Source organism: Hylobates moloch, unplaced genomic scaffold (genome assembly GCF_009828535.3).
Source record: "Hylobates moloch isolate HMO894 unplaced genomic scaffold, HMol_V3 SCAFFOLD_11, whole genome shotgun sequence".
NCBI lineage: Eukaryota > Metazoa > Chordata > Mammalia > Primates > Hylobatidae > Hylobates > Hylobates moloch.
The window spans coordinates 37,046,756-37,071,891 of record NW_026652286.1 but is presented as its reverse complement, the minus strand read 5'-3'; the positions used below and the strand labels follow the sequence as shown (position 1 = coordinate 37,071,891).

Below are 25,136 nucleotides of genomic sequence, written 5' to 3'. Positions count from 1 at the left end.
CAACCCCATCAAAAAGTGGGCAGAGGACATGAACAGACACTTCTCAAAAGAAGACATTTATGCAGCCAGAAAACACATGAAGAAATGCTCATCATCACTGGCCATCAGAGAAATGCAAATCAAAACCACAGTGAGATACCATCTCACACCAGTTAGAATGGCCATCATTAAAAAATCAGGAAACAACAGGTGCTGGAGAGGATGTGGAGAAATAGGAACACTTTTACACTGTTGGTGGGACTGTAAACTAGTTCAACCATTGTGGAAGTCAGTGTGGCGATTCCTCAGGGATCTCGAACTAGAAATACCATTTGACCCAGCCATCCCATTACTGGGTATATACCCAAAGGACTATAAATCATGCTGCTATAAAGACACATGCACACGTATGTTTATTGCGGCACTATTCACAATAGCAAAAACTTGGAACCAACCCAAATGTCCAACAACGATAGACTGGATTAAGAAAATGTGGCACATATACACCATGGAATACTATGCAGCCATAAAAAATGATGAGTTCGTGTCCCTTGTAGGGACATGGATGAAACTGGAAAACATCATTCTCAGTAAACTATCGCAAGGACAAAAAACCAAACACCGCATGTTCTCACTCATAGGTGGGAATTGAACAATGAGAACTCATGGACACAGGAAGGGGAACATCACACTCCGGGGACTGTTGTGGGGTGGGGGGTAGGGGGGGCGGGGACAGCATTAGGAGATATACCTAATGCTAAATGACGAGCTAATGGGTGCAGGAAATCAACATGGCACATGGATACATATGTAACAAACCTGCACATTGTGCACATGTACCCTAAAACCTAAAGTATAATAAAATAAAAAAAAAAAAAAAGAAAGTGATGCTATCAAGAAAATAAAATGACAACCCACAGAATAGAAAAAAATTTGCGAATAGCATATCTAATAAAGGACTTGAATAAAGAACTCTTATAACACAATAATAAAAAGACAAGTAATACAATTTTAAAATGGGCAAAATATTTGAATACACATATCTCCAAAGAATATATGCAAATGACCAATAAGCACATGAACAGATGTTCAACATCATCAACCATCAGGGAAATACAAATCAAAACAGCAATGAGATACCACTTTACACCCATTAGGGTGGCTAAAATAAAAAAGACAAGTAACAGTAAGTGTCGACTAGGATGTGAAGAAACTAGAACCCTTATATATTGCTGGTAGAAATGTAAAATGGTGTAACCGCTTTGGAAAACAGCTTAGCAGTTCCTCAAAAGGTTAAACATAGGATTACTGCATGATATACCAATTCTTCTAGATATGTACCCAAGAGAAATGAAAATGTATATCCACATAAAAACACGTACACAATGTTCATAGCAGCACTATTTATAATAGCCAAAACATGGAAACAAACTAAATGTCCATAAAGTAATTAATGGATGAATAAAATGTGGTATATTCATACAAAAGAATCTATTCAGTCATAAAAATGAATGAAGAGCCAGGCGCGGTGGCTCACACTTGTAATCCCAGCACTTTGGGGGGCTGAGATGGGCGAATCACTTGAGGTCAGGAGTTTGAGACCAGCCTGGCCAACATGGTAAAACCCCGTCTCTACTAAAAATACAAAAATTAGCTGGGCTTGGTGCCGCGCGCCTGTAATTCCAGCTACTCAGGAGGCTGAGGCACGAGAATTGCTTTAACCCAGGAGGCGAAGGTTGCAGTGAGCTGAGATCATGCCACTTGTACTCCAGCCTGGGTGATGGAGTGAAACTCTGTCTCAAAAAAAAGGAATGAAGTAATGATATAAGTTTTAAGTTTCATGCTGAAGTATGAAACTTAAAATGAATGAAAGGATGAACTTGAAAATATTATGGTAAGTGAAAGAAGCCAGTCACAAAAGACCACACATATTATTTTATTTATATAAAATGACTGTAATAGAGAAAGCTATAGAGACGGAAAGTAAATTAATGGTTGCTTAGGGCTGAGAGGATGGGGAAATGAGACGTGGCTGTTAATAACTATGGGGTTTCTTTTTGGATGATAAAAATATTCTGGAATTAGATAGCCATGATGGCTGCACAACCCTCTGAATATACTAAAATCCATTGAATTGTACACTTTAAGTAGGTGAATCATATGGCATGTGGATTATATTTTAACAAAGCTTTTAAAAGTTTTTCTAACTTCCATTAAAAAAAAAACAGAAGGAAGCTAGCTTTGGTCCTTATTGCCTTGTGACCTCTCTGGGCATAGCTTCCTCAAACATAAACATTAGAAATTAAGCTTGATGATTTATAACGTGCCTTCCATCTCTGAAATTGCTGAGTGTACATAATGTAAGAAAACAGGCTGAGGAAAAGAGATAGATTATGTGTCTAGGATGGGCTCGTGTGAGGAGAAATGAAGGAGGAGGCAACAATAAGACTAAGAGAAATAGAGATGAAGGGACAGGGACATGGGCTCAGAGAGACAGACAGAGACATGGAGACAAGACTACACCCCAAAAGAAAGACAGACTCACCGGGATGAATGTGCAGATTACTCACCTGTGCTTCCATTTAACAAATATTTACAGAGCACCTGCCAAATATTTACAGAGCACCTAGTTTACTACTGCCAAGCTCTGTGCAGTAGTAAACCAGGTAGACCAGGGCACTGAGCTCAGAGGTAAGAGACATAGCAGTAAGCAGGCAATTTGCAAGTAAGCACAGACAGCGAGAGCTGGGATGCAGTAATTCAAGATGCTCCAGAAGTGCACAGATGCAACACACACCCCACACCACACTCAAGATGCACAACATTCCCAAAGGTAGAATCATTTTTGTAGGGAGCGCCATTCCTCCTCTGAGGCATTTAGAGTTCTGCTAGCAAAGACATTCAAATAAACAGGTTTTTACAAGTATGGGCACAAATGGGGGTGACACCCTTCAGTTCTCACCCTGAAGTCTCTATAAAATGAGGCTGAAGGACAGGATTCATCCCTCACTCCAGCGCTTCCCAGTACTCTTTCCCCCTCATCGGGAGGGACTGGCTTTGGAAACAGAGAGGAATGTGACCTATTACAAGCACACCAGCACCACTCCTCTGGGCTTTCAGCTGGAAACTTCCCAGAACATATTCTGTTCCACCCTCCTTCCATCCCATCCAGACCCGGCGACCTGGCCCAATAAAGGCATCACATGTTGCCCCTTCCCCAGAGAAGTCTTGTGGCTTCTCTGCTGCTGACAGGCACATGAAAGGGAATTGAAGCTCAACAGAAAAGTGACTGCTCCCTGCACAGTGTCGGCTCCCTGCCTGACTCAGATTCAGCCAACTCTGAGGAGGGAAGGCCAGGGACGTTTCTGGATATCTCTTGCCTGGGTCCCTCTTCTCCTAACTCCAGATTTAGTGAGAGTCCAAGCTGCACAATATTCCTGAAATAGCCCCAAGTCACATCCTAAGATAGGGGTTCATCCCCTCATATGAAGGATTCTCTTTGGAGAAGATGTTGGGGGCTTTGGACGCTGTGCACTGGTACACGATTAGGAAACGCAGAGTGACCCGCAGCAGGAAGGAGTGGGCACCGCCCTGCAGATTCTGGGCAGGCTGCACCAGTGCTGGGCTGGGAAACAGCCCTTGGGCTCCCTGAAGGTCTCCCTGGCTGTGCACCATTTGGAGCAGCAGTGAATTAGTGTGATTCAGGCTCCAAAAATAGTAGCCAGAGCATCTAAAATTGCTTTCTACCCTGGGTTGGGCCAGTCCCCTGGGAATGTCAGCATTTCTAAAATGTCCCCATTCACCCAGAGTGCCTTTGTCAGACCCCAAGTAGAATCTGGGCCACCGTTAAGCTCTCCTGGTTCCGTTAGCTCCTGCCCGGTTCCCCTCTCCTGTGTGTCATGTGTACTGCCTCCCAAACAGGAAATGCTAATTTATGCCTGCCACTTGCTGTTACCAGGTCCAAGAACTTTAACCCTGCAAATGGCTTGGAAGGGCAGAAATGGCGCCTTGCAGAAGTGGCCTGGGTGGCTCTCTACCATTGAGTTGGGATTTAATTCCTAACAATGACGACTGGGGAAGCAGAGTCACCTGAGGAACCTTGAGCCTCTGGTCTGCTGCTGATGCCAAAGGGAGTCATTTCCACAGTGGCTCGTCTTTCTCTGATAAAGTTATTTTGGGATCTCAGGGAATTTCATCATCATGAAGACTTGTCACTCTAGGCCTACCTCAGTGCTTTTGCACATCCTGTGCTCTATGCAGGAAACGCCCTTTACGCCCTCTTCCCTGACTGACAAATGCCCCTTCATCCTCTTATTCAGCACCTTCCTAAGAGTGGGAAGCTGCGGTCTTTACTAAGTTTGTCTGCAATGAATGCTCTGGAATGGCCACCTTTGCCCCGGTTACACTCCCATGCCTAGAGATTCACACCCTGCATTCTCCTACCCGCGGATCGACCACGATTCTCAGCTGCCTTATGCATGGACAGGAGTGAGGCAAGGAACAAGCCTCTCCCCTGCCTCATGGAGGCTGGCCTCCCATCTAACAACTAAGTGGCCAGGGTCTGTAACCACTCCATGGGCTTCCTGATTTAAATGCAGTTTGGGAATCTCTCTGCCTAGAGAATTGTGATTTGATCTTTGTGATCATGTCCTTTAGTTCTCAGGTTCTTAGCTGTGATGCTCATACTGCCTCTTAGTGGCTTCACTTTGCCCCCCTAAGAGATTCCAGAAGCGCAGAACAGAGACAGTGATGGAGGGGTGAGGAGGGAGGATAAGTTAGTCTACACCTTGGTTTCTTCCCATGCGGTGGGAGATAACAGTTTCTACCTCAGAGTGGTTGAGAGGATGACATGAGATGTGTAAATGACTCATCACAAAGTCAGTTCTTTCGGGGGACAGCTGCATTTTTGCCCATGTGGCCCCCAGTCCCCCTTCTTCTGGTAACAGCAGCATATTCATCACACTTGTGCTTGGGATGGGGATGGTTGACCCCACTGTGGGATTGGAGCTGTAACACTGGACTGGCCCCACAGAATATCCCATGCCCCCAGCTCTGGGTTGTAATTAAGGAATGAGCACATGACTCAGACCAGGCCAATACATTCAGTTCGGTGACTTCTGTTGGAACTGTTGGGGGAGTTCTTGCTGCAAGCGTTGCTGAAAGGATAGGCTGGGAACTGCAGATGCCACAGTGCCACCACGCAGGAGAGGTCACCTGAGAATACATCTAATACCAAGGACAGCTGAGAGATAGAGGGAATGAAGCCATGGATCCAGCCATGTCCGAAATTGCCCTAGAACTCTCAATTATATGATCCAGAACATTCTGCTAATTTGCTAATCTAATTTGAATCCGTTTCTATTCCAGGCAAACCAGAATCCTGGCAAATGCCAAGCTCAATATGTTTGGAGGTTCACCCTTCCCACGGCCATTGCTCTGGGGCAAGGGGTGCTCCTTGGCCTCTTTAGAGACAATGCTACAGCTCATCTCCCTGTCCTCAGTCTCTTGTACTTCAGTCTTTTACTGCACTGACTGTTCTCAAACACAGGCTTAGAAGATGCCTTGACTCCCCACTGCCTGGAGATCATGTCCCAACTTCCTCAGATCCACCTGCAAAGCTCCACATCTGACCCTAATTTCCTTTGTGTGTCTCTCCCATGACCTTCCACTCTGGGTCCATGCATACTCTGTACCCCACTCATACCAACCTCTTCCCCACTCTGAAATGCTCCCTCCACTCTCCTAACCCTGTACCTTTCCTGGGAAGTTCCTCACTTCTTTCTTACCTACCTGCCAGATCCATAACTACCTTCTCTTCCAAGAAGCCTTCATGGATGGCCCCAGACTGAGTCAATGTCTCCTTCTCCTGAATCAATGTCTCCCTTGTACATACTATAGTACCTCTTGGTGTTTATGACATGAGAGTAATTTATACATTTTTTTTGAGAGCAAGGAGCATGTCATACTCCTTTCAGGATCCCCTGGGGCACTTACACAAGATTTGCTCACTCTAGACCCTCCCTGAATTTGCTGACACAAGACCTTGGCTTCCAGCTGACAAACTCTGACTACCCCGTCCCCTCCCCTTGACCATACTCTAGGAGAGGGGTGCCTAAACTTTGGGTCACGTTTCCTCTTCACCAGTAAACTTCTTTTTAAAAAAATTATGAGAAAATATGTGTGACCTACAATTTATCATTTTAACCATTTTAAAGTGTACAATTCAGTGGCATTAAGTACATTCACAATGCTGTGCACCTATCACCCCTACCTAGTTCCAGAACTTTTTCATCATCCCAAATGGAAACTCTGTACCCAGTAAGCAGTCACTCCCTGTTCCCCCTTTCCCGCAGGCCCTGCCAACCACGAATCTGCTTTCTGTCCCTGTGGCTTTAACCAGTTCCGGATAGTTATATGAATGCAACCATACAATATGTGACATTTTCTGTCTAGCTTCTTTCACTTAGATAATGTTTTTGAGGTTTATCCACATGGTAGCATGTATCCATACTTCATTCCTTTTTATGGCTGAATAACATTCCATCATCTATCTATCTATCTATCTATCTATCTATCTATCTATCTATCTATCTATCTATCTATCATCTATCTGTCTATCCATCCCACATTTTGTTTATTCATTCATCAGGTGATAGACATTTGGGTTGTTTCCTCCTTTTGGCTATTGTGAATAGTGCTGTTACATTGTGATACAACTTTTGTTGGAACACCTGTTTTCAATTCTTTTGCATATAGACCTAGGACTGGAATTGCTTGGTCATATGGAAATTTTACATTTACCAGGAAGCTGCTTATCCTTGCTCTCTCCAAGCCTCACCAACATACTGGGTCTATTTAACTGCTTTCACCCTGAGAGAGTCCAAGCTTCTTAGAAGGGAGCGATTTCATCTTGTCATCTCCTGATGGCAATCCCTAAAGGATGTTCCTAGTTTTTAATACTGACCTTTTGCTGTTTAGAGCTTTCCTTTGTCTAAGCTATTTCAGACATATTATTTAACTTGTTCCTCAGAGAAATACTGTAAGGAGGAAACTATTATGTCTGCTTTTTAGATGTGGAGGCTGACAGATTCAGAGATGAAGCGATGCGGCAGGGTCACACAGCCAGTCAGCTGAGACTGACCCCAGCCCAGTGCCCTTTCCACGCCACCACAGTGGCCCTCTCTCAATTTGCCTCTCTTCCCAAAGTCTTTGTAAAATAGCCACCTTCTGAAATGTATTCTCAGACCCACCATTGTTTAGAAATGCCCTCTTGGTAGGCAATTGGTCGATGTTGGCACAGACCTCTTTAAACACTCTACCAGTTGGCACCTCATTTGTAATCGAAGCTTTTTTCCTGGGGCAGATTCTGCCTGTACCAAACAGACCAGTGTTTACCTTTTCTAGGTCTTCTGTCACCTTCTACAATCCTGGGTTAATGTTCCCTTTTGATGCTGCTATGAGTCTAAATCTGAGTGTGTCCCACAAGCTCAACCTCAGCTTTCTAAATTTCCTCCCTGTTCTTTTGTTCAACCCAAGGTCAACCCAAGAGTATCCCCTTCCCTTTCTCAGGAGGAAACTATCCCTTAGACCGAGGGGTCCCCTGACCTCTTTGGAGTAGAAAAGAGGCACAATGCCCTTCAACCTGACGTGGTGAAGTTGTGTCTATACTGCTGCTTGGAAGCTTCCAATCTTAGTGTCCTCATTCTACATGAGACCAAGAGACTGTAGAAATAAGCAAAACAGGCAATGATAACAATAACAACATTCTCTATCCATCAGAGGCATAGAGCTTTTTAAAAGTGTACGATTCAGTGGCATTAAGTACATTCACAATGTTGTGCACCTACCACCCTTATCTAGTTCCAAAACACTTTCATCATCCCAAATGGAAACTCTACCCATGAAGCAGTCACTCCCTGTTCCCCTTCCCCCCAGGCCCTGGCAATCACAGATCTGGTGCCTGGTGCTTTAGGCATATTTACTCACTCAATCCCCCAACTGCCCTACGAGGTGAATGCCACTTTGCAGATAAGGAAACTGAAATTCAATGTGATTCTGTGACTCCAGAGTCACAGAGCTAATGGGTGGCCAAACAGGGATTGAAGCCATCAGAGCCCATGCCTTCCCCATTCTGGCCCACTGTCTGCCTCTGAGGTAGAAGCTTTGTGAGCTGACCTGGCTCACTGAGAGCTTTCCTTAGCAGTTCTGCAAGCAGCGAGGACTCTCTAGATGCCATGTGATCCATCCTGTGTCCACCCAAGTAGGAATACCAATAACCACTTATCTCAAAGTTGTATAGAGTTCTATACAACTCCAGTTCTGGGTGATGTTGTCAGGAGCTCTGAAAAGAAAGGTTATGTGCTTCACTCTATTTGGGAATATCAGCGGGAGATAGGTTTCTGTCTTGCAGGACATCTCAGAGCCTTTAAGAAGCAAATGTGCAGTATAAATCTCCAAGAAGGGGTGAAAGGATATAATGTTTCTCAAATTTATTTGACTATTAAATGTTTTTCCAAGGAGTATCTCAAAGTGTCCTCTTTAAAACTCCACTCTGGGCCAGGCACAGTGGCTCGCAGCTGTAATCCCAACACTTTGGGAGGCCCAGACAGGCGGAACACCTGAGGTCAGGAGTTTGAAACTGGCCTGGCCAACATGGTGAAACCCTGTCTCTACTAAAAATACAAAAATTGGCCAGGCATGGTGGCGTATGCCTGTAATCCCAGCTACTCGGGAGGCTGAAGCAGGAAAATCACTTGAAGCCAGGAGGTGGAGGTTGCAGTGAGCAGAGATTGCACCACTGTACTCCATCCTGGGCAACAAGAATGAAACTGAGAAAGAGAGAGAGAGAGAGAGAGAAAGAAAGAAAGAAAGAAAGAAAGAAAGAAAGAAAGAAAGAAAGAAAGAAAGAAAGAAAGAAAGAAAGAAAGAAAGAAAGAGAAAGAAAGAGAGAGAGAAAGAAAGGGAGAGAGAGAGAGGGAGGGAGGGAGGGAGGGAAAGAGAGGAAGAAAGAGAGAAAGAGAGAAGGAAAGAAAGAAAGGAAGAAAGAAAGGAAGAAGGAAAGAAAGAAAGAAAAAGAAAGACAGAAAGACAGAAAGACAGAAAGACAGAAAGAAAGGAAGAAAGAAAGAAAGAAAGAAAGAAAGAAAGAAAGAAAGAAAGAAAGAAAGAAAGAAAGAAAGAAAGAAAAAGAAAGAGGAAGGAAAGAGAAATCTCCACTCAGAAATGCCCTAAACCCTCTTAGGTTAGAGGGTGTCCAGAGGTGAGAGAGAATAGTAATTATCTCCATTGGCCCTGGAGCTGGGCTGCCTGGGTTCATATCCCAGCCCTGCCATGTGACCTTGGACAAGCTGCTTCATCTTTCTATGCCTCCGTTTCCTCACTTGTAAAACATGGATAATAATAATCTTGTGAATTATGTAATATAAACTTCTTAGAACAATGCCTTTTGTGACATAGGGCTCACAAAAATTCTAATAAGGTCTTTGGGGCCCGGCAGGTTAGAGGGGGCAGTGAGAAGGGTTATGTTACCTATGATGCATAAAACTGTAAAAATCCAGATAATTCATGAAAGATTACACAGATAGCATGGTTTCATGGTCCTCAGGGAGGGTCAGTGAGTTCCAGTGGGAGGAGAAAGTGCTATGCGATGATAGTTAGCTGCTTGATCCATTTTCCTGGGTCTTTTCAAGTTCACCAGGTCTCCTCTACTTAGGGAGCTCTTAGGGGGTGCCCAACACCTCCTGGAGACCCCTCAAATTCTGGTGTCTATGAGTTTCATCCCTTCCAAGGAACAGAAATCCTGTCCTTTTGTCACCACCCACTACTCCTGTAGGGCATACTCATCTGCTCCCAGAGCTGAAGAGCTGGGAGAAGCTGGCCCTATAGTGTGAGGGGAAAGTGGCCAGGCTGTAGTGGCTGCCTGGACCATCGTTTCCAATCTGAGCAGTACATGTCTGACGCATGAGTCAAGTGCCTTGTTAGTAAAAAAGAGAATAAATAGGCATTCCCTTGAGCAGTAAATTTTTTTTTTTTTTTAATACAACCTTCCATTAACTTTGGACCTGATGCCCATTCTAACTGTCACCAAAGGACTTGAATGGGATTGTAGAAAATAAACAATAACAGCTGACTCTTCAAACACACCTGCAGTCCTCCTCCTTGTCACTGACAGTGCCTGGCACAATTATTGCTCTGGGATGGGCTCCATCATGCAACTATTGGGGTGAATCACTGAGCCTTGTGGGGTGAATGGTTCACAGATGAGGAAAATGAGGACTTGGAAAGAAGATTTAATTTGCTCAAGAGCACAACATGAGTTGAAGGCAGAACCAGGCCTACAACTCAGGACCACTGCTTATATGGTCTCTTCATTTCAGCTTAGGAAGTGCCACCAGGGACGGATGCTGGAAGACCTTGACTGCCCTTAAACCTGAGAGGTTTCATTCATGCATGCATTTGTTCATTCATTTAATGTATCTACCAAACACCTGCTACAAATTTGTCATGGCGCTAGCTTCCCTTAATACCTCTCTATAAAACCATAATGATCTAACCCTTTTTGAAATCTTATCGTCCCAGCTCTACTCTCTCCTGGCCTGATAAACTCCAAGTATGAGTTTCTATCTGTTGATGGGCTGCATGCACTTTGCACCAAGGGCAATATGGCCTTGGCTCTGCCACTTTCTAGCTGTGTAATCCTGAGTGAACTACTCAGCCTCACAAAGTCTCCATTTTCTCATCAGTAACATGGAGATAATATTACAACCTATATCATAGGATGCTGCAAAAATATGAGATAATGTACGTAAAGAACAACGTAGTATTTAGCTGGTGCTCAATAAACGACAGGTGTTACAGTAATAAGCATATTATTATTGCTCTTGTCATGTGAAACAAGTCTCTGGAGATTCAGCAAATGGAATCTTCCCCTCTGGGACTCTAAAAAGTCAGGCTCTCTTTGTTCATTTGCCTAAGCAACTTTTATGCTTTATAAACTATAGGAATCATGATATAGGGACAACTTGCCAAATGTTTTCAGGTCTAATGCAACAGATCCTTGATGTCTATAACCAATCATATCTTTTTTTCCTTTCTGGGCCCAGCTGGCCTGAGAAATAGTCTTCCTCTAAGTCTGATAAGGTCTGTGAACCCCAGACCTGTTAGGAATGTTGGCTATACATGGAGATAACTGCAAGGAAATGGGGCTGCCCCCCAATGTTTTAACGAGGTTAAAAAAAAGCCATAAATAATGGACATGGCTAGTTATCTATGGAAGTAACCCAAGAAATTCTCTGTATATGGGGTTGCAGAGTTGAGAGGCTTAACGGACATCTCTAGAAGGCAGGACAGAAAGACAACTATAAATAAGTGGGTGATGACATTCTTTGAAGACACTTTTACTTTAAGCAATTTTCACTTCTTTAGTAAGAACCCCTATATGTGAGGGATGGCTTCCCCATGACCACATTTATACCCCATAATCCTGTCCCCTGGCCATGACTGATTGACCCTGATCCAAGCTGGACTTATCAGATTATTTCTCTCAAGAACTTAGAGACCAGGAGCTTCTGGAACCTAGTCATACTGGGCCTGTGGCCTGGGCAGTGGTCTTCAGAGTAGAGTATGTCATCCAGGGAATGCAGGATGATTTGGTGGAATATATGAATGAAATTTAGAATAAAAACCTTCAATTCTTAATTAAAAATAGTAACAAAGTACACTTCCTTAATATTTAATAAACAGATTGGCAATGGTGCTGGTTCATGTATTGAAAGGCCACTGTTACATCCAGTTTGTGAGCTGTTGTAAGGGGAATTCTACAGTGTTACGGAACTGATGTAGCACCCTCATGTATCCATTTGTTTTCCCTGAAGGGTGACACAGTTTGTGTGTGCCCAAGTAAGTAGGTTAATAAAACATATTTATCTAGTTTTAACCAAACCTACTATCATAAAATGGGTATGTAGCTTAAAAGATTTGTGCAAACAAAGAAAAAGTACAATGAAAATACTAATACTTCTACTAATAAAGCTAAAAGTAACTGTCAAAAAAATTTTTACAAACTAGTGGATAAAACTGAAAATTTAATATAATAATTCAGGAAGTAAGATGTCCCTCTTCCACATGAGGCATCTGAGCTGGTTTTCCTCTGCCCTCCTTCCCTTTCTCCTGCCCCCTGGTTCTCTGCCCTGCCCCCTGGTTCTCTGCTGTGTGCTTCAGGATGATACCTATGGAAGGTATAACCTGGGCTCCTTTCCTTGCTGGCTGAGTTTGGCCAATGGACCAGTAGGGGACGGGAGGAGAGAGAGGCCTGGGCCTTTCCTCCCTTGTTCCAGCACCACATCTCTGGCAGTGACTGTGCCTCTCCTTAGCTACAGCTCATTCTGGATGGACCCTCTTCCCTGGCTCCGGAGCTCACTGGCTTCTGGTAACACAATTTTCTTCTCTTTCCCCTTGAAGAAGCACATAGAATCATGACCAAAGAATACTTATTTAGGGAAAGCAGAAAAGTTGTTGACACTGTTTAAAAAAAAAAAAAAAGCATGATTTTCAAAATATTATTTCAACTTTCTTATTCTTTAAAAATTTCTATTTTTGTATGTTTTATAAAGTAACACATTAGTACAATAGTTCATGAATATGATTTATAATAAAGAAATATACACAAATTGGAGGTTCATGCCAAAAAAATTTTCTCTAAACTAATAAGATGCAACATCCAAAAAACTTGAAGACCACTCCTGCAGAGAAAAGGCTGGCAAGTTCCTACTGCTGGGATCCGAAAGCTGCCCTGGGTCCTGCCTTCCTGAGGCATTGCTGGCTACCTACCTTTTCCTTTGATTTTTCTCAAATACCTTATAATAAATCCCACTTTCTCTTAAGTTAGCCAACATAGGCTTCTGAGATCCGGCAACCAAAGAACTTTAACCAATATATAGGTGGGATCTGCAGTTTCTTGTGTGCTGGGACAGACTATGTGAATATCACGTAATAACTACCATTTTATAGAGCACTTTTCTATAGCAAAGAGAAAGGCTTGTTTAAACTCCCCAGAGGAAAGAGGCCCTTCTTGAGCTCTGGAAGAGTCTCTCTGCTGTAGGCAGAGGTGGCTCCTCAGGCCACATCATAGCCTAGGTGACCCACCCCTCAGAACTTTCTGCCTTCTTACCTAAATCTCTATCTATCAAGCATTTTGGTCATTGGAAAGGGTTTGTCTCCCATTATATATTGGCACATAGACATTTAGAATTATATACTTGTCTGGGTGCAGTGGCTCACACCTGTAATCCCAGCACTTTGAAAGGAGGCTGAGGCAGGTGGATCACTTGAGGTTAGGAGTTTGAGACCAGCCTGGCCAACATGGTGAAACCCCGTCTCTACTAAAAATACAAAAAACTAGCTGGGCATGGTGGCGCATGCCTGTAATCCCAGCTACTTGGGAGGCAGAGGTTGCAGTGAGCCGAGATCGCACCACTGTACTTCAGCGTGGGTGACGCAGCAAGATTCCGTCTCAAAAAAAAAAAAAAAAAAGAATTAAAAGAATTGTATACATTAGTAATCTCAGTGCTTTAGGAGGCTGAGGCAAGAGTATCACTTGAGGCCAGGAGTTTGAGACCAGCATGGGCAACATAGCAAGGCCCTGTCTCTAAAACAAAAAAATGTTTAAAACATTAGTCAAGTGAAGTAGTACATGCCTGTAGTCCTAGCTACTTGGGAGGCTGAGGTGGGAGGATCACTTGAGCCAGGGAGGTCAAGGCTGCAAGTCAGCTGTGACTATACCACTGCACTCCAGCCTGGGGGTCAGAGTGAGACCCTGCCTCTCTTGAAAAAAAAAATTGTATACTTCAGTCTCTTGTGAGTTTGATTATTGTGAGTCAGTCTCTACATAAGCAATCAACTAATCAATTCCAGGTCACTAACCAGGCTTAGGGATAGGTCCAGGACTCTAGAACATCCCCAAGGTGATGCTCCTTGGGGAAGCCTCTTAGAAGCCAACTAGCCAGGTTTATCTTGACAACACCTAGCCTTATCATCATTGCCTTCCAACCTACATCAGGGACCAGTTAGATCTCAGGTAGGAAACAAGAAAGATGTCTTAGGTAAGAAGCCCAGGAAGACATTACACTCTTTCTAGCATACCCATACAAGTCGAAAATATGACAAGAGAGTCCTTGGGGAAACCTGACCATTTGGAGGCATCCAAAATAGAGGACTCCCATAGTGCTCAATATTAACCTGGGCTCTCATAATAATAATTACTTATTGGGTACTTTTTCAGGTATAAGTACTTTAGATCTAGCAATCCATTTCATAGGTAAGGGGACTCAGAGGTTAGATCATTTGCCAAGTCAAACAGTAAGTTGTGGGGCTGGGATTTGAACAGACTGGGTGACATTGGCAACACTTATAGACTTTCAGGGCACAAATCTTAGAGAGCCATAGAAAGTGACTCAAGACACACAATGTAGGACATGGCATTTCTTGCCAGTAAAAAGCTTGTGATTCTAAATTTGTATTTTTCCTTCTAAACAGAGGAAGGACTTGTTCATAAACAAGACTAGGAGACCTGATAAAGATCATTACATACTGAAAGAAACCAAGAGAGGTGCAAAGTAGAGCAAGCCTAGCGGGGAAGCTGCTCCAGTGCCCTGCCCCGAGAGCTCAGGACCTCAGCTCTAAGCAGCAGCACTGGGACCTCCAGGGCTTTGTTCTTATAGGGGCGGGAACAAAGGGTCAGGCATTATCACTCTGTCCTGCAGCCGGGTCTATAGGCCACAGAGAGATGGAAAGAGATGGGGCTTGGTGGTCTGATGGTTTTGGTTTGACTCTCATTCTTCTCATACTAGTTACTATCCTCCTTGAATCAGTTTGTTCACAAATACCTCCCTTGCATGGCTAAAGTACAGATTTGATGAGATGTTGTATAAAATGTGCCTGGCACATACAAACTTGCTCAAACAATGGTAGTTCCTTTCCCATATATTTTCTCATCTACCTGTAAGAAGTAACCCAGAAGAAATGAGTTAAGAGATCACTTGCTCCCTGTCTGGAGTTGCCTAAATGAAACTTCTGTGAAAAAAGGAAAATTCATCGCCACAGATACTTCTAGTCAGAGGCTTGCCTTGTCTAAGGAAGGACTCTGCATTAAACAAGTTCCCCACCAGGCATCTCTGGAGAAAAGGTGAGGATTGATTAACTGGAAAAGGGAGGAGAGGGGGTGCCCATGGGACCATGTGGCAACCCCTGCAGCCTCGGCCCTGCCTGTCTTTCACTAGGGCAGGGCCCAAGTCTCACCACGTGCCCATGGGAGACCAGCCTTGCAAGTGGGCTTTAGCCAGGTCCTCACTGTGGTACCCCAGAGTGCCATGCTCTTCCACACCAAGAGAATGTCTATCTGATGGTGAGTTCTGAGAAGTGTCTGCATGAATAGCTCAGCCCTCCCTCTTCTGTTTCTCTAGGGAATTAGCTGCTTTCAGGGGACAAACATTCTGCTCTCTTTCTCCAAGCTTTAATATTTAAAGAGCTCTACTTTCCCCAGTGGGCACCCCCTAGGGCTGGGGGATAAATCTGCTCAATACAATATTAGAAAACCTACTTGCCTGTTGATCCAAACACTTTCCAATACCAGCTTCATCAGTCATATGGGTGATATTAGTTTCTGAATTCCCAACAAGCCGTAAAGCTTCAGTGAAGGAAAGAGGTGTTATTTATTGGGCCTCCTTAAAGACTTCACCAGATACAGATGCCCAATCCTCTTGAGAGTAAGTCCACCACTCTCCTTGGGGTGTTTTTGGAGTTGAGAATAGGACCCAGGATTGTGGATGGTCAGAGCCTCAAACCCAGTGCAGAAGTCTTCTTGATGGAATCTCTGGAGAGGAACAGACAGGGGCTAGAAATAATAAGACCTAATGTATGCTGAGTGCTAAGAATAGACACTGGGCTAAGGGATTTAACTTTGTAAAATGGACACTAGCATTATAGGTCGAGCATCCCAAATCTGAAAAATCTGAAATCTAAAATGCTCCAAAATGTAAGACTTTCTGGCCACTGGCAAGACACTCAAAGGAAATGCTCATTGGAGCATTTCAGATTTTGGATTTTTGGATTTGGGATGCTGAACTGGGTAAATATGATGCAAATATTCCAAAGTCCAAAAAAAAAAAGTGAAATCTGAAACACCTCTGGTCCCAAGCATTTTGGTAAGGGATACTGAACCCATATTACAGGAGAAGAAACTGAGGCTCCAACAGACTAGGTGCAGCTCAAGGGATACAGCTGGTCAGTGGTGGAGCCACACGGTCGCTCCAGGGTCCACACTTTCCACAGGGACACTGTGCTGCCTCCATTACAAGATGTCATCTCCCCACTGTGATAATAAGGGAAGAGCTGGCCAACACTGAGCCCACCTCCTGACTCAGGGCCCAGGGTTATTTTCACAACACCTGTATGAGTAATGTCAAGAATGTCTTCAGGCTTTCTTCTCCTCCTGATGAGCCAGGAAGCTTGGGCCCTCTGGAAACATCCTCTTGACTGGCTTATCAGCCGCAGAACTCTCTGTGGCCTCTCTGTGTCCCTTCCCTGGTGGCCACTCTGGGAACCACATCCCACCCCTAGAACCAGGCTGTGTGCAGTGTATAGTCTCATCCCTCCCAGCCTCTCTCACTGAGCCCATTGGTTCCTAAATTCCTGTTGGTTTTGCTGGGATGACTCAACTTCCCCAACACCCTGCACTCACAAATACCTGGATTCCACCAAGTTCATACAACCCAATTTCCACCAAGCCGTGGTGGAATGACCTGACTCATTTATACACTATGCTCACAATTTTTCCCATGCCTGTGTCTTACCTATGCATTTATTTACTTAATATTCTTTCATTTGAGTAGCAATGGGCCAGAAAATCAAGACTGAAACCCCAGTTGGCCATTTACTAACTTTGTATTGTTAGGCAAGTTTCTTACCCTCTCTGTGCCCCAGTTTCCTGATCTGTATAAGGAGGACAATGACAATAACTACTTCAGAGGGTTGCTGTGAGGACTAAATGAGCCACTGCAGGTAAAGCGTTAGGACAGTGCCTAGCACACAGTACACACTCACCAAGTGTTAGCTACCATTGTCATTACTTTTATTTAAAAGGGAAACTTTATATTCCTACCTTAAATGGAAAAAGCAATACCACTTACCACAAATAGAGTTATAAAAATAAATAAAATGAAAACAGTTATTAAACCTTAGCTAAGGCCTGCTCTCATTTTTTTAAGAAGGGAAACAAACAGAAAGATGTTGAAGGCATATGAGGCTTAAATGAGGGTGATCAACCTTTTGGATTTGTCCAGGACCTGTCCCAATTTTAGCACTGAAAGTCCTGCAGCAATTCTCATTCCTGGGTGAGCCTGGACAGTTGGTCACCCTACCTCAGATAGAGGCTTTCTCTCCTTCATTCAAAGGAATAGAAAGAACTTAAGAAGGAATAATGTTCTTACAATGTGATGTTGTGTGTTTAAGGCTGGGTCAGTATCCCACGTACAATCATCTTGCAGAACAAGCCCACACCTTGGGCCACACCACACAAACCCACCTCTGAGAGCTGAGTCTCCAAATGCTATAAACCTATGGAAAAGCCATCATGTCACATGTGCCACTGAGAAAGTCTCCAAAGAAAAATCACATTTGTAAATGCCAAGAAGAGGAACTGTGATTAAATTGTTGCACAGCTAAAATGACTCTATATTATAAAACCATTGAAAAATCATGTTTTGGAGAATCTTTAATGATATGGAAAAAAGGATTATATTAGAATGTTCAGTTTTAAAAAGCAGACTAAAAAATAACATATACACTAAGACCCTAGTTTTACAAAATATAGAGAAATGTAAAGAAGAAACACATTGTAATATAAACAATACTTATCACTGAGGAATGGGATTCTAGAGGGTTTTTTTATTTCTTTATATTTATTTCTGAGTTTCTTATTTATGTCCATTTCTATATTTTCCAAGAAAGTCTAGCAAAGAACATGCATTACTTTTTTTTTACTAGAAAAACTGAATAAAAATTACAAATTACAAATAAAAAAGTAATAGGAAGAAAGTAACCAGAGCTGATTAAGCCCAGCCTTAGCAGACTTTTTTTACATCTCTTCCCTGCTAGGAAAAGTTTTCAGTCTGGCTGGGTGCGGTGGCTCACGCCTATAATCCCAGACTTTGGGAGGCTGAGGTGGGCTGATCACTTGAGGTCAGGAGTTCGAGACCAGCCTGGGCAACATGGCAAAACTCCATCTTTACTAAAAATGTAAAAATTAGCGCAGCATGGTGGTACTCGCCAGTAATCCCAGCTACTTGGGAGGCTGAGGCATGAGAATTGCTTGAACCCGAGAGGTGGGGGTTGCACCACTGCACTCCAGCCTGGGTGACAGAGCGAGATCCTATCTCAAAAAAAAAAAAAAAAAAGTTTCCTGTCTGACCAACTGTCCTCTGCTTTCCACCTGCCCTGGAGAAAGCCCTTGCAGAGAAGGCAGGGCTTGTCCAGGGTCATGGGCATGGGTTGCCTCTGCTAAGACTGAATTTGAAGGCCCATTGGTGAGGCTGCCCTGGACTGTCACCTAAACTCAGAGTCTAGCCTCCAAGGTCCACAGGACTAACATGATATCCCCTTTCCCTCCATTCGTGATTTTCCCATGATTTGGACTGTGACACTCAGTAACTGCCCCAGGGCCTAAGTTACTAACTAGAGGCAGGGTGACATCTAATGCAGGAAGTGCCCACTTCGGACCAAGGTGGCTTGAGCTGGAGTCTACCACCTACCAGCTGTACGCCTCTCTCCTCATCTCTAACATGAGGCTTAAATTAAATAACAGATCTAGCACAGATCCTGGCACAAAGTAGGAGCTCAATTAATACCAATTTTCTCCCCTCTTTCCTTTTACATTCACTACCTGAGAACTCAGCTCTCCATCTCTCTCCTCTGACTCAGCTCGCCAAGGGGCAGGGGCAGGGCCGGAGTCTGGGGGCCCCAAGCTCTCTTCTCCCTATCTACCCAGGCCTCTGCTTCTACTCAGTCAGCAAACAGAATCCCTCTGCTGACCAATAAGCCCCAGAGAGAGTGGCTGAGGGGCAGTCCAGGCTCTGTGAGGTGACCCAGGAGAGGAGGCAGGGTGAGGTGGTAACTTCAGGCCCCCACCTTGTGTTCTTTCAAGTCAAACTAGATGAATCTGATCATCAGGCACACATACAAAATCAACCCAGGGCGCTGTGTAACCAGAACCCACTTTATGAACATTGTGTCCATTTATTCACAGAAACATGATTGAACCTGAGCACTTCGTGTGCTCCCGGCATCATTCTGGGTGCTAGACACACAGCGGGTGAGGAACAGGATAAGGTCTCCGCCCTTGCAGGGCTCAGTCTGTTGCTCCAGGAGGTGTGGGGTGCTTCTGTCCACCTCTGTTACAAAGGCTTAGAGGAGAGAGGCAGGGCTTTTTAGAAAGCTGAGGACCCATCATGTATAGTTCAGCCCATTGGTCAAGGAACCTAGCTTCCTCACACAGACCCACAGAACCTCATCCCCAAACCATGAGCCCCCTCAGCCTCCCAGGGATTCAGTTTCAAGTAGGTTTCACATGGCCCTAACTTCTTTACCCAAGATACTATTTAAATTCCCTGCTTTGTCACTTGATGGCTGGGTGAGCTTGGACAAGTCATTTAACATCCCCTAGCCCCAGTGTCCTCACCTGGAGCAGTAAGGTAAAGACACATCCCTCATGGCATTCTGTGAGGGGCATGTGAAATCCCTCGTGGAAAGCCTCAGATGCACCATGTTGCAAGGGGGCCGGTGATTCCCCCGCTGCACTCTGACACGGGGTCCCAAGCAGACAGGAGCTGACCCTGGAGGTCAAGAGCAGAGCCTCCAGAGACCATGGCCTGGGGCTGAGCACCAGCTGTGCAGTCTCTCTGTGCTAAAGTGTCCTCCTCTACAAGACCAGGGTGGAAAGAATGACCCCTGCTTTGTAGAGCTGTGGGAGTCATGAGTTACTGTATGAGAAGGGGAACAGTGTTCAATACATAGTAAGAACCATGTGTTTGCTGTTTATTTGCTTCCAGAAATACATTTATGGGGATAGCTAATCATGTTGTAGCAGCTAGCACATGGTTATCCCTCCAAGATGATAAAGGATACAGGAATGCCTCCCTTACCTCCAAGCATAAAGATAGGTACATCCGCTGTGAATATAAACAGCCACCCACCAAACATGCATGCACACACACACACACGCACGCACAATGGAATCATAGACAGTACAAACATGGTAATGACAGCTGTTTTGTCCATTAGGTCAAAAATTGCAAGACAAAATTGGAGGCAGGATCATACCCTGGCATTCACGTCTGTGTTGAGAGGCATGGGCACTGGAGTTAGAGTCATACAAACTCATACAGGGTTTGAGTCCTAGCTCCGCTCCATCTTGGTGGAATGACCTTAGGCTAGTCCCTTAACCTGAGTTCCCTCCCCCATAGAACTATTGGGGTAGGGGAGTGCAGGGGGATGGGCAACTCCACCTCCCTCACTAGCATGTCCTCATCCCTCCGTGGGGGCAATACAATCCTTGGCAGGTCCTGACTCCTTTGGACCCCCAGCCTCACAGTCCCGGGAAGCTTCCTCCTTTACCCTGCAAAAGACCCTGCTCAGACCAGCTTTACTTCCCTGCGCCACCCCAGCGAGCAGCCTGAAGAGTGTTGGGAAACAGCAGCTGCCGAGCTCTGGGAGGCTGGAGTGCTGGCCAGGGGTCCCAGACCCCGGGCTGCTGTTTACTCAAACTGCAGAGCTTCTATAGCCTTTACAACTGTTTCCTGAGCAGGAGGGAGCAAGACAGCTGGGCCAGTCTCTGGCCTCTGGCTTCCACTGGCTTTTCCTTTGGAAAAAGCCAGTCCAAATGCTGCTCACTCTAGGAATCGCTTCAACTCAGAGCCCTGGAGGTGAGCAGGGCCGGGCACGGGCCGGGCACATACACCCCCTCTAGGGAGCAGGGAAGCGCACAGGCCAGGGGAAGCTGGAGACAAAAGAGGAGACAGGGACAGAGATAAAAACAGAGACTGTGACAAGAACACAGGATGGGAAGGGCAGAGACAGAAACAGTGGCAGGGTTAAGGATCGAGACAGGTCATGCCAGCCCAGGTTCAAGGCAGAGGGGCGTAGGGGGACGGAGAGAGAGACACTTGAGGCACAGAGGGGAGAAAGCCCTGCTTAGCAGACTTGCCTAAGCTGAAGACCCCGTTGTTGCCACAAAGGGGCCCATAGGAAAGCTAGGGGTTGCAATCGCCTGTCAGGACCCACATTTTCACCCTGAGCTGTGCACACTTTCCAACAGCAAGCAAAAGGAGCACAATCTAGTTAAGTTAGGACTGGCAAGATTCACTTCTGATTTAAAACTTAAGACAGCAACAATAAAGATAGTCAGCTGAAATGCCACCCAACAAAGCCAGCTCCCCTGGAAAGTTAAAGTTTAGCGCCCCCATCCCAGCACCCTGTACCTTTAAGGAAGAGAAGGTTCCCTCCGCTTCCCAGACGAAGAGGCAGGTTATTCTAGGATATAGGGGAGGCTTACCTAAAACTGAGTTATTCTCCTTTCCTCCTCTGGCCAGCCTCCCTTCACTCTGGGGAGCTTTTACCATTTAAGGTCAATGTTACATCTGGCTCCGGAGCTCAGAGCCGAGAAGCCTCTGGCTGCAGAACCTCGGCCGCACGCCTCCTCTGAGAGGGGCTGGGACTTAGAGCCGAGAGCTCCTCTGGGAGCCCCACTCCGGCCTGGCTCGGGGGATAATGGCAGGGAAAGCCGACCAGCTGGCCTCAGGGCTCAGGGCAGACTGGGCCTTTGGGGCAGTCACTCACCCTGGGCCCCTCCGATGGGTATCCACACAGCGGATGGCAGTCCCCATGGCAACTCATGCCACTGAACACTGTCCTGGCCGGACGGGGACAAAGCGACCCTGCAGATCTCTCCACCCGCCTGGAGCCTCCAGCAAGCATGTGAGCCGGGAGAAGACCCTGGGCCAGTGCCAAGAGAGACTGGGAATGGTTCCTGTCCTGGGGATTCAGGGGCAGGGGCTGCTCCCACTGCGTTAAACTCTTGGGATTGCCAGAGAGAATGGCCTGGGAGATTCAGCTACTCCCAGACTTGGCACCAGCCCCAAGGATGTCAATCTTGCTCCTCCACTTAACAGCCTGTGGTCTTAACATTGTGGAGCCTCAGTCTCCTCATCTCTAAAGTGGGAATAATAATGATAATGCCTAACTCACTGGGTAGTCAGGGGATTAAATGAGATGTTAGTCAAGTGTTTAATACACTGCCAGCATCTCATAAGAGCAAGATCAGTATGAATGAGCTTCCTGCCCCTGCCCAGGAAATCCACACCCTGCCCATACACACTCTTCACCTGCCTTGGGTATAGGGCCCACCCAAGGCCAGGATCATGGAGCTCCAAGCTGGGCGCAAGCCACATGGGGACTTCAGCCCCTTCTGTGGTTAGAGCAGCACAGAGAAACCCTAGGTAAAGTTGCTAGATAAATTACAGGACACCCATTTAAATTTGGATTTCAGATAAACACGGGACATACTTGTACTAAAAGACTGTTATTTATCTGAAATTCAAATTTAACTAGTCATCCTCTATTTTTGTTTGATAAATCCGGGAACCCTAGCTTTTGGCCATCATTAGCCACCCAGAAAACATTCAGTAGTCATGGTAGAGAGCACTGGGGATTGGAGCTCCCAGGCCTGTGGCCTCAAGCCCTGCTGGCAAACACAGTCCTTATGCTCAGCTCCTGGCCACAGATCAGCCGTGCAGCAGTGGCAGACGCTCTCCACTGAGCCTGGCCCACTGAGCCTCCATCCCAGCACCTTCCTCAGGCATGTGGTTCTCAGGAAGTCCTGTCTCTTCTGTGTGGTTGTTGTAGGAGGGATCACTAACAGGGGTGCAGCTCATGAAGTCTGCTACCCTCATCAATAATTGTTTTTTGTAAATGAAACCAGAGGAGGCTGTCTTGGGTACTAGCCATGCTTTCTCTCAAGTGTCCACACCCGTCCACATGGAGGTACAGGCTCCCCCAACAACCCCCGTCCCCCACAAAGCCACATGGTGGTAACTACTAGAATTGCAAGTATATGGTCTAGAAGGAACTGACCAAACTCTTCAGTGCTGTTTCTCCAACTTCAATGTGCATTAGAACCCCCAAGTGTGAAGCTCCTTGGGCTCCTCTTTCAGAAATTCTAATTCTATGGATCTGAAATGAACCCAGAAATCTGCGTTTTAGTGAAGGCCCTTGGGTGATTCTTATGTACTTGGTCCAAGGATCCCACTTTAAGGAATGTCACTTCAAAGGTTGATCTTGTGAGTCCAGCAGCAGGCACTAGGGACAATCAAAATCAGAAGTTGAAATGGAACCTAGGGCTGGCTGTGTGTGTGTGTGTGTGTGATAGAGAGAGAGTTCAAAATCATATATTGTATTGAGTACCTACTATATTCCTAGCATTAGATTAGATGCTTTACATAAATGCACTCTATCCCCACAAGTGCCTATGCCTTTCCTTCAAAAGGAAACTGAGGCTGGAAGAAGTAAAACAACTTGCTTGATGTTCCGCAGCCAGTAAGTAAGTGACAGCGCTGAGATGTGAATTCAGGTGGTCTGTCCCTAAAGCTCTGTCCTCTTTATCATGCTGCCTCCGTTTCAGCCAGGGTTTCTAAACCCAGGGTTCACGGATAACCTTCAGGGGTCTCTGAGCCAACTGAAATTGCATGTAAGCCACTATGTGGTTTATGTTTCTCTTGGGTAAAGACCCACAGCTTTCACCACACAAAGGCATCACCAAATAACTTTTTAATCATTGCATTAGCGATACCATTTTATAAAACACATGACTGGTCAGTGTGTAAAAATGGAACAAGTTCTATAGAGGACAACTTAGCACTATCAAGATTATACCCTTTGACCGATTCCACTTCTAGGAATTTATTCTATAAACACACTCCCACACTTGGGAAACGACAAATGAACAAGATTATTCATTGCAGCGTTATTTACAAAAGCAAAAGGATTGGAAACAACATAAATGTCTAGCAACTGGGGCCATAAATGAAGATGGAGTGCAGCCACAACAAAGGGCGAGGAAGCTCTTGGTGTACTGATCTGAAAAGATTCCAAGATACATTAAGTAGAAAAAGTAAAATAACAGTGTCTATCAAATGCTACTATTTGAGTGAAAAAGAGTGTGTGTGTGTACATATTGTAATATGTACATATATACACACAAATACATATATATACTTACATTCATGTATACACACAAGTTCATATGTGAGTATGCATATCATCTCTAAAATTAGCACAAGAAATGAATAACATTTAGATTAGTTGCCAACGGGGAGTAAAACTAAGTGGCTGGGATAAAGACTGACCATGGTTACACCTTATTGATACATTTAAAGTTTTGAATCATATGAGCAAAACATGTATTTACATTCACAAGGCACGGTGGCTCACGCCTGTAATCCCAGCACTTTGGGAGGCCAAGGCGGGTGGATCACGAGGTCAGAAGATCGAGACCATCCTGGCTAACACAGTGAAACCCCGTCTCTACTAAAAATACAAAAAATTAGCCGGGTGTGGTGGCGGGCACCTGTAGTCCCAGCTACTCAGGACGCTGAGGCAGGAGAATGGCGTGAACCCGGGAGGTGGAGCTTGCAGTGAGCAGAGATTGTGCCACCGCACTCCAGCCTGGGTAACAGAGCGAGATTCCGTCTCAAAATAATAATAATAATAATAACAAAACAAAAGCATTGCTGTGAACAGGGATTTACTCAATTCATCTTCCAGCACTGCTTCCCCCAAGTATCAAAGGGTATTGGCATGATCCTGACTAAAGGTTATTATTTTTTTTTATTTCTTACTTTGGAATAATTATAGATACACAGGAAGTTACAAAAATAGTACAGAGAGTCCTACATACCGTTTACCTAGCTTCCCCAATGGAGACATCTTACATTGGTGTTGTACAGTATATTTCAAAGCCAGGAAATTGGCACTGGGATGCTACTGTTAACTAGACTACACATCTTATCCTAAAGGTTATTTTTAAAAGCATAAATTTCTCACAGCTCACTCAT

The 25,136-nt window shown here is 45.0% G+C and overlaps 1 protein-coding gene across 1 annotated transcript in view; it reads right to left on the bottom strand.

The window, feature by feature from the left end:
• IRAG1 (inositol 1,4,5-triphosphate receptor associated 1) overlaps positions 1-21,773 on the bottom strand; it is a 125,876-nt gene extending 104,103 nt beyond the window's left edge. Inside the window, exon 1 of the mRNA XM_032166619.2 lies at positions 21,581-21,773. Within this exon, the coding sequence (XP_032022510.1) occupies positions 21,581-21,647 (67 nt within the window). The 5' untranslated portion in view covers positions 21,648-21,773. The remainder of the gene's footprint in view (positions 1-21,580) is intronic.
• Positions 21,774-25,136: the final 3,363 nt, after the last annotated feature.